The sequence below is a fragment of the Diachasmimorpha longicaudata genome, chromosome 4 (assembly GCF_034640455.1).
Source record: "Diachasmimorpha longicaudata isolate KC_UGA_2023 chromosome 4, iyDiaLong2, whole genome shotgun sequence".
NCBI classification, from domain to species: Eukaryota; Metazoa; Arthropoda; class Insecta; order Hymenoptera; family Braconidae; genus Diachasmimorpha; species Diachasmimorpha longicaudata.
In genome coordinates, this window is record NC_087228.1 from 5125560 (window position 1) to 5135051 (window position 9492).

At 39.2% G+C, this 9492-nt stretch overlaps 2 protein-coding genes across 4 annotated transcripts; both read right to left on the reverse strand.

Moving 5' to 3' along the window:
• Nucleotides 1-216: 216 nt before the first annotated feature.
• On the reverse strand, nt 217-4191 carry LOC135161418 (coiled-coil domain-containing protein 85C). The gene is made up of 4 exons (XM_064118970.1): nt 2949-4191; nt 1904-2282; nt 1253-1554; nt 217-975 (listed from the first exon to the last, which is right to left on the reverse strand). The coding sequence occupies exons 1-4, from the start codon at nt 3480-3482 to the stop codon at nt 931-933; spliced, it is 1260 nt and encodes a 419-aa protein (XP_063975040.1). The 5' UTR covers nt 3483-4191; the 3' UTR covers nt 217-930.
• Nucleotides 4192-4285: 94 nt separating this feature from the next.
• On the reverse strand, nt 4286-9453 carry Ints8 (Integrator 8). Of its 3 annotated transcripts, XM_064118961.1 has the most exons (7): nt 8934-9453; nt 8217-8631; nt 7345-7993; nt 5883-7260; nt 4893-5309; nt 4663-4716; nt 4286-4422 (listed from the first exon to the last, which is right to left on the reverse strand). In XM_064118961.1, the coding sequence occupies exons 1-6, from the start codon at nt 9052-9054 to the stop codon at nt 4667-4669; spliced, it is 3030 nt and encodes a 1009-aa protein (XP_063975031.1). In that variant the 5' UTR covers nt 9055-9453; the 3' UTR covers nt 4286-4422; nt 4663-4666. The 3 variants fall into 3 exon arrangements, with proteins under 3 accessions (XP_063975031.1, XP_063975030.1, XP_063975032.1); XM_064118960.1 differs by lacking the exon at nt 4286-4422 and having other exon boundaries at nt 4482-4716; XM_064118962.1 differs by lacking the exons at nt 4286-4422; nt 4663-4716 and having other exon boundaries at nt 4794-5309.
• Nucleotides 9454-9492: the final 39 nt, after the last annotated feature.

The following is a 9492-nucleotide window of genomic DNA, read 5'->3' on the forward strand; positions in this document are numbered from 1 at the left end:
ATTATCAACTTGACTTGGATGGACTTAGATCGAATGTATTTGTTGACACATCAAAATTGTGTTCTTCCACGTTAGTTTTATCGATTCTGCATAGGATTAAACAATTACTCAAATAAACTGAATATAAATTTGGAAAATATCAGCTCAAATTTCATGAAATTGTTTACATCGACTAGATGAGAATTAAAAAGTAATAAAAATATACTTTCACGTCATGAATTTTCGAACATGATTTAATTGGTTCAAATTTTAGTTGGTAACACAGGTAGTTAAATAAATAAATAAATCATTCATAAGAAAATACTAATTTACAGGTTAAAAAAATAGATTCCCTAATCATTGAAAATTGCTTGGAAAATCCAGAGGATTAATGAAAATGTGGGGCATTTTCATGCATCTCCGCTCCTTTTGACAGTTAAAAATAGTCGAGATTTGTCTCTACAGAGTACGCCCATTGAATGGAGCATGAATCTTTATTATTTCCTCCAGCAAAGAGAATCGTTGAGACTGTGTGATGGGTCACAGACACCACCAACCCCATCCCCCACTCTCCAAGACTCATTAGGCCGTTAGATAAAGTTGAATTATTGAAAGCCACCTATGAATGGAATTCCAACTATCTCACTTGACCTTGAAACCTGGTCCATCCAAAAATACCAGTCTGAATGACAGCTCATCCTAAAGAAAGCAAAAATTCCCAAAAAAATTTTTCCATCTAGTTTTTAATGGAAACTATATAAATAACAGTCTAAAAACAATAATTTATCTTATAAAAATGTAACGCTTATAAATTTCATGTTTGGAAGTGTTCGTCCTACGTGAACATTATTTTTCTAATATAATCCAACAATTTTGTTCTTAATGATATCTACATAGAAGGAATTAAAAATAATACATTGGAAGGCAGTGATTGTGGAATTATTATTGTTATCAGCGTTTTGGCTGAGGACCCTCTTCAAGTTTTCTCCAGACGACCTGCAATGATATTAATAAATAATAATTAACGATCTATTCCCTTATTCACGATGATTACAAAATTATTTCACGTAACTAATGCCAGGGAATTGTTAGTAATTTTTTCTTTTTTTCAACATTTCTGACCTGACGTTCTCGTAAAAATAAATAACTAAGTAGTTTTTCTCTTACAAAAAAGTTGTTATTTTTTAAACATTTTCGTCATGAAATTTGTCTTACCACTTCTCGACTGAATTATTTATGTTAATAATTTTCTAAATGATCAATAAATACTCACGTTACACATTTCCCGAATGAGTGCCTTCTCGCCGTCATGTCCAGCCTCTCTCTCCAACTGTTCTCTGACTTCGAGAACCTGGAGAGCACGAACAACGGCCTCCGGGCGCCCCGAGAGGGTCTGATTGTCGTTGGGAATGGCGGGTGGCTCCCAGAGGGGGTCCGAGGGTACTGGCACTGTTGTAGTCGTTGCTACGGGCCCCTGGGGGGTTCTGTTGTGGGCCCGTGCTTGTAAAATACTCTTGTCCTCCTCCAGTTGCTTCACTCGTTGCTCCAAGCTTCTTACGTACTGCATTGTTTGATCTGTGGGCATTAAAAAACTTTTAATCGTCTTCTTGATTTTTAAATCTAGAGTTCTGGTCTTCCAAATTTATAATTATACAATATTTCATTTATTAAATTATTTCCGTAGTGTCAATTCCTTTTAATTATGCCAGATGCAGTGAACTTTAATAAATCAATCACTTGGAAAAGGTGACAATGAGGAGAAAATGAATTACAATCCATTTGATTTTTTGTTTAATTCTGTGATATGCCTCACAAATCTATGGAATATTGAAATTAATTTATCGCTTTTTGTTTATGTATCATCGTTTTTACGTGTGCAATCACATATTTAGGGGATCGATTATTCTCATATTGTAATAATTACCATTGAAGGTCGCAGCAGCGTTCCTTGACCTACTTGTGGGTACAGTATCTTCCGCATTGGTACTGGAGCTCGAGCCATCTCCGTCGTCTCTCTGTCCCCCACCTCTTTCCTCGTCCAAATACAAACATAATTCCTTAAGTTCAAGGTTGTCCTTAATGAGCTCCTGCTGCTTATTATCCAATTGCCGGAGTTTATTCTGGTAAGCCGATACTTCTTGTCTCATGACACTTGCTGTATACCTCCCAAATCTCTGCCACTCTCTAGCTAATTTACGTCCTTTCTGGCGATCATCGTCCAGGAAACAGCAGAGGTCTCTCAACTCCTGGTTGTCATCGCTCAGTCTCTGATTTGCTTCCTTCAGTACTCGTAATTCGCTCAACTGTACGACATCGAGATTAATGATTTAAGGGGGTGGTCATGAGTAATCTTTGTTAATTAATTAATTTGTGGTCGTGCCCAGATCATTTGAAATGCAAACGTCGAATTTCCAGTATTTTTCTTCGTTAATTTTTATAGAGTAGAAGTTTGAGAAGAATTTTTAGGCATTTCGATAATGAAAATTTGTGGTTTGATTGAAGACCTAATTGGAACTAAAAATTTCGGTTTAATTATGCTAAAAGAATCGAGAGAAAAGAACCAAGAAATCAAGAAATTTTTTTAATTAATCTAATTGAGTGACAAATATTCGATTGCTCATTGAAAATTCCGAGCAGGAAATTTTAGACTCAGATTGAAAAATTCCACGATCTTCTCTCCCGATTTCTCATCAATAATCTTTCCTACCCACACGACCCTTCAAAGCTTACACTACACTTATTTAATTTATTTATCCTTAAATTATTATGTAGACGACATAAAAAAATTTCCCTATCTCTCTTAACTTCGGAGATATTCCGCAAAAACTCGACTTAGAGATAAGTCAACTTATCTCTTTTTACCGCTTCACTACTGAATTTGACGCCACAAAAAATATCACATTTCTCCCTTCTTCACCAGTCGATTCCCCAACTATCCTCAACAAAATTATGCTCCCCAACCAACTTACCAAATTTTGTATCTGTCGATTTTGTTCTGCAGCAAGTCTAGCAATATCGCTCTCCGTCTTCCTCACAAACTTGAGCATCTCCACAGGTCCCAATCTCAAAAATTCTTCGTCACTGATTCTGTTCCTATTACCCTGCTGTCCAGTAACTCCACTAACAGGTGGATACTGACTATTGGGTGATAAAAATTGTCCCTGAGGTACTTTAGACGGATAAAAAGCCGAGGAATGTAGACTTGGGTTTTTCGATGCCGTTACAAAGTCAATTTTGGGTGAGACTTTTCCCTGACCATCTTTACCTCTGATCGGTCCACCCTGATTACCCCCAAGTGTTCCGGACCCTATTAAATTTGGGCTTATCAGGCCACTAGTTGGTATCCCAACGTTACTATTAAAATGAGGATTATTTTTAAGTATTCCACTGGGTTGAGGGGGTGGTTGATACTGAGGTGGTATTGGTTCACTCGTTTTACCAATTGCTGCTACAGATTGTCCGTTCTGATGCTGCTGTTGGGACTTACTTTTGGTATTTGACATTGTCGAAATAATATTCAGCAGCGGTTCAGGCCGCGTTCCATTTCAACCCAGCAATTTTGCCTTCAAGTCCTTTGACCCCTTGTACACATCAAATCTGGGTCATTAAACTCGTACGCCCGCCATTCACTTCGATCTCTCACTCCACAGCGATAAATGAATCGTTAGATCCATTCATAATGAGTCTGTCAGTCTCTCTAATCGTCGAATTCCTTAATTAGCTACTAAAAATACCATCTTGAATGCCGGTGGGCCATCAGCATAAACTGGTATCACAATTTCCTCGAAGAACTCCAAAAAATTGATATTTTTTTAACCAACAGATTTTATCTGATCACACGATTGATCTCATCCACAAGATCATCAACTGCTTCTTCTTCATTGATACACAGTCACATACACACCCACACACGCAATTAACTCGATGCCGTTCGATTAATTGACAAAGGTAGGTGCGCTTTATCCCACCATTGATGATACACAAGTGTATGGGCACCAGTTGATGATCGTTGGTTCACACCAGGTACATTAATAAATAAATTAACAATGTGGACAACATGGCCGGGGCGTTGCAGAGGCGTCGATGCTTGGATAAAGTGAGTGGTATTGAGTGCAGAGTGAGTTTTTAAAGTGGGAGACTGGAGGCTGTTGGGGAGAACTGGGAACGTTTCTTTGGCATCTCGCGTACCAAAGCCGGAAGAGGTGTATTCAGGGATTGGCTGAAATATTCACTCGGTTTTTTTTTCTTCTTCTTTTGCTTTTGCATCGTACGCCGCAGGTTGAGAACCAACCTGGTATACCTGTCTCAATGTTACCTGCTCAGGTGGGGATCGTGGTGGCGGTGGAGGGGAGAGGGTGAGAGAGTCGACTGCGTGGAAGGCGGCGAGGGAGAGTCGTGCTTTGTGGGGGGTTTTTATAGGTTTCTGGGGAGAATGATGTGGTTCTAGAGGGGTTCGAAACGAAAAAAAAATAAATTCGTTGATCGTTAAGTACGACTTTATGGAGAATTTATGGATAAATGTAAATTTATCCATAAATCCATTTATCCATAAATCCATTTATCCATAAAAAATTGAGTGACATCAATTTTTTTACTACGTAGGCAATTTACAGATAAGATACTAGACGTGTCTATGAAAAAATAATTAATTCAATCAATGGAGAATTAATACACAAAAATTACCAGTTTATTGAAACCTAAAAATTTGCCTCTCCCATTTTTCAATCAATGGTTCGTCTTCCAATGAATAAACGGCATGCAATAATCGTCCGAAATAAATTATGAAACAAAAAAAAATAATTAATAGGACTGAGTTCAATATACAAAACTTTAATCAACTTCACCTATTAAAAATATAATTTGATTTCAATAAACATATTGTTTAGCCAGAGCTCGAAAAAACCTTGTCTTACGTATATTTGCAGCTTCCCTCTGTATCTCCTCATTATTGTTAGAATTAAGCTCCAATAATCCAATGATCTTAATCGCCAACTGCTTTCTGTGATGTTCCCCTCGCTTCGAGTGGAGGTGAATCAAAAATTCGAGAATTGTCACGTCCCATATGCAGTGGTAGTAAGCGTCCATGGCATCTGCTGTTGCCACAGTCTTGTGATCGCTCGATGCCATCTTGAAGGCTAGGCCGTAGTTCACCTCCTCCAGAAATTGACAGAGAACAGTGGCTTGAGTGTAACACTGAAGATGTGCACAGCATTTTATCATGCGCCAGTAGACTGACTGCAGGGGACGAGGCACTTGTTGACTGAATAAATCACTCGAGACCATTATTGTTTCCAAGTAGTATTTTATCGCTGACTCGTAATAGCCCAGAACTAAAGGAAAAAAATATTAAAAATATATAATTAAAATAGGAAAGTAACAATTATTCCAGAGTTCACTTTCCAATTTTTGATTGATTTCCATGGATTGCAATCGTGACGAAAAAGATGAAAAGACACAAAATTCAACTTAGTTTGGGAGACATTCAGACAATATGATTTGTAAATAAATTGCTATTTCTCAAAAATGGCTTGACCGATCGAACTGAATGTGGGTCTAGAGTTAGCCTTAACGGTTATCTACTATCTGACGAAATTTTGAATTTCTAGGAATTTCTATACCCACCTCTCTCTTTTCATAACTAAAAAATGATCCTTGATAGGAAGACAACAATTTGCAAAAAATTTTGTATTACATTTCAGACCATTCTACATCGCTTCCAAGCGAAATTAGATTTTTTTTTGGTTCAGAGCTCAACGATCGCCATGCTTCCATTGAGAGGCACAAAATTTAACGAATTTTTTTTTTTAAATTGACAGAATCATTTAATAAAATAAAAGTCAAAAAAATAAAATAACATAAAAGTGTTAAATTTTCTGAAGATAAATTGTTCATCGCAAACTCACCAAAATTAAGATCACCCATGACCCTCAGCCAGGACACATTAGTGGGATAAAATTTGAGTGCCTGCGTCAGCAGTTGAAACAAAAATTCGGCAATGGTCCTAATATTATATGAATTAGAATTAGGAATGCTAGCAGGCCAAAGAGTCAAGTGTTGCGTGTAAAGTTCTAAGCTGGGCTCATCCCTCAGCACATTATGAAGTCTAGTCAGCAACGATATGACAACACTCAATGCAGTGGGTTCCCTCAACCTCGACAATGTCCCCGATATGTTCGCCATGAGATCCTTATTGAAGTTTCCACTGGCGTTGGCGCCTGAAGACGACCTCTTGAGAGGCTGATCCCTGTTGGGTCCAAACGCTTGCAGAATCATGTCCCAGGCCTCCCTGGGGAATTTCTTGGACCCCTTGAACTTGACAACATCCTGACAAACAACACTGATAGCTGACGAGAATTCACAGTGGCTCCACCTCTTCTCGAGGTTCGCCAGATACTCCCATTCTCCCATATTCAACAGGAATACTGTACAGTACTCGATGACCTCCTGTCTGGGAATGACCTGATCAGTGGCTTGAAGGCTCCCCAGGCACTGCTTGCAGTCCTCCACGAGTTTGCTGGCCTCTCCCTCCGACAGTTGACCTGGTGGCACGCTATTCAGGTAGCTCCAGATGTCCACCAGAATGTACTCCCAGCTGATGAGCTTCAGCAGCTTGTACATGGGGTTCATAGGATTCTGAGAATTTTTCTCTCTCTTCGTGTCTTGTTCAAGAGCTGTCAAAAGCACTTTAGCACCTGCAAAGTCCTTACATGTGACTAGTTCCCGGGTCTTCGCCAGGAGAATATAAGCAAAATCCTGATAAAGACTTCTGGGAAGGGCCATCACAACGCTCTGCAAGGGAATTGGTAGTTCCCATCTGCTACTGACCCTCCAAGGAGGATTCGTAGGATTTTTTCCATCGAGATTTATCAAGATCTTTCGAATTTCGTCAGGATCGTAGGAGAGGGTCAGTTGACGCTCCAAATCTGCCATTTTGAACCTGGGGCTCTGGGTATAGGTAGTTAAGGACACTCCCCAGTCGTCATTGAGCAACAAGGGGGGAAGATCGAGATCTCCTGACGATCCTTCTCGATCGATTTCGTTGAGCTCATCGGGGGTGAAGAGGCCACGGTATTTTTCGGAGGACAGCAGATGTTTTGGAAGCTCTGGAATGCCCACCATCATTACGAGGTACAGGAAGTACCTGGAAATTCGTTTTCTGTCGGTAGGAGAGGGACTCACCAGGGCATTGTCGAAAGATGAGAGGAGAACGTCGAGACCTTTTGATTCCGGAGACTTGAGCTCTGTCAGGAAATTGTTCTGGACTACGTCGCCGTCTAAGACCTGAAATCATTTTAAGTTAGGATCTCGCGTATTTTTTTTTATTGAAAATTCGCAATCAAATATAATAAAAATAATCCTGCAGACCTTTCTAACGAGATTCAAGCACTGAATCTTCAAGAGTAAATCCTTAGAAGCAACCATTCTTCGATTGATCAATCCTCCCTGTATGTCGAGCTCCAAATTATCCCGGTAGATCATCGGGATCTCCCGTTGCTTATTGTCCTTTTCCAGTATCTCCACGATGTTGCAGTACTGATCTTTAACAGAGGCATGAAATTGCTGGGTCAATCCCAAAATTGTCCCGGGGATTTTTATATCGCTGGCGTGACAGTAGCCCTCAAGATTCTCCTTCTGGATTCGGCAGTAGAGCAACGTTTCTTTCGTTTCCAGAGTGTCGAAGAGCTCCTTCGCGAGGAAGACGTGGTACTTAACCATTGTGTATTCCTCTCTCAGCATGTGAAACGTAGCTAAGTCGTAGTGAATCTGGCACGTAAATTCTTCCACAGAGATGCTCCTCATGTTCTCCCAGTTCTGTTTTATTTCAGTTGTGTCTTCAGTGAGTATCTGGAAGGTGTCGAAGGTCAGAATTTTTGGCTTGAGATTCGGCATCTGGAGGACTTTGTTGAGGACCTCGAGGCTGTGCGATGTTTGCATCTCGATTTTTCGCATTATCTCGTCTATGAGAGTTGGGGGAACGCCGAGGTAGAAGAATGATGTGTCTTGAATTCCTGGACTGTACAGAAGAAATTTAAAATATACTCAGTGGAATTAATCTCATAATTTATATTGACGAATGTCTAGTTGACTGTTCAACTTCGGCAATTAATTGAATGAAATTAATTTAGTTATTTCTTTTATCTGCAACTCCGCGAAAAAAAATTGTTGCACCAGAAAAAATAGAGCTTTTCTTGCAAAATTGAATAATTGAAATGAAATTATAATAATTATGAACTCACAGGTGAATCATATGTGCCTTATTCGGTTTACTATTGAATGCCCTGTTAATGATAGCTCTCAGAATCCACCTGTGATACAGAACAATCGTAAAGAGCAATTGATCACTGACAGACTCCAGGGGAAATTCCAATAGACTAGGTATTTCCACCATCACGTCTCCGGTCACATAGAACAGATCCTGAAGAAAAGTGAGTTGCATTGGTAGTGGTAGTTTTCTCTCGAGTATATCCAAGTTCCATTTGAGGTGAGCTGCTACTTTCAAAGACAGAATTTTTAGTGCCACACTTTTGTGAGACCATTTTCTGGTGACTGTTCCATTTTCTAGCTGCTCCGGATCGATTATCTTGACATCACTGTCCTTCTGATCAAGATTTATCGACATAAATTTTATCATCAGATCTGTTGGTGATGGATCTAGGGAAAATGTCAAGAATTATGACTAGATTAATGAATGTTGAATACGTGAGAAGGATTTTTACAAAAAACTTTCTGACAAAAACTTGATTTTATTATTTTCTGGAGCATATGAAATGAACTTTTTCTCTACAGATTTAACACCTAACGATACGATTTCAATAAAACAAGTGTAATTTAAACTTCCCAATACGACACTTACTACTGCGAAAAATGGTTCGATTTTACTCAGCCGATTTAGAAAAATTGAGGATTGAAATCGTTGATACCTTTGATCTACTTCAAAATCAATGTGCACCCACCTGGACATGACTTCGAGATGTGTTTCTCCAACAGCCCCGGGTTCAAGAGGAATTCAAACCACAAAATAGTGTCTGGAGATATGGGGACAGTCCCTGGTCTCAACAGGTCCACATCCATCATTGTACACCTCGGTACCTACACAGCACAAAAATTCGTCGACTCCGTGTCCTCAAGCAGCTCCGCAAATACTGCACTAATTTTGGGATGAAATCAATTGTCCCATGTCAACAAAACGTTTCAAAACACCCAGCACACGTTCCTCAACTCAACTAACACAATCACACAATGTCCAATGGGCTATCTCAAACATACCTCACCGAAGTCACTCTTAGATACAATAAAAAAGATACTTTGAGGTTATGTTTTGTGCTGTAACCTATGTAATGTCGTCGCGCTGCTGTCCTTCCGGATTAACGTGAACGATATTTAATGTATAAATAACATGAATACAAAATGGTCCGAAAATATATCCGAAGGACTCAACAGATGGTTAACTTCAATTTTAATGAACGAGATAGCTGTAGATATCGATTTCCAGTTATTTGGGACTACATGAAA

What these genes read in the sequence shown, in the direction of transcription:
- LOC135161418 (XM_064118970.1), bottom strand. Translation starts at nt 3,482, where the DNA reads ATGTCAAATACCAAAAGTAAGTCCCAACAGCAGCATCAGAACGGACAA. An exon ending in ATCGACAGATACAAAATTTG is followed by an intron (nt 2,283 to 2,948) that starts GTAAGTTGGTTG and finishes GATGTCGTACAG; the next exon opens with TTGAGCGAATTACGAGTACT. An exon ending in CGCTGCTGCGACCTTCAATG is followed by an intron (nt 1,555 to 1,903) that starts GTAATTATTACA and finishes TAATGCCCACAG; the next exon opens with ATCAAACAATGCAGTACGTA.
- Ints8 (XM_064118961.1), bottom strand. Translation starts at nt 9,054, where the DNA reads ATGATGGATGTGGACCTGTTGAGACCAGGGACTGTCCCCATATCTCCA. An exon ending in GCTTGAATCTCGTTAGAAAG is followed by an intron (nt 7,261 to 7,344) that starts GTCTGCAGGATT and finishes AAATGATTTCAG; the next exon opens with GTCTTAGACGGCGACGTAGT. An exon ending in GAGGGAAGCTGCAAATATAC is followed by an intron (nt 4,717 to 4,892) that starts GTAAGACAAGGT and finishes ATTCATTGGAAG; the next exon opens with ACGAACCATTGATTGAAAAA.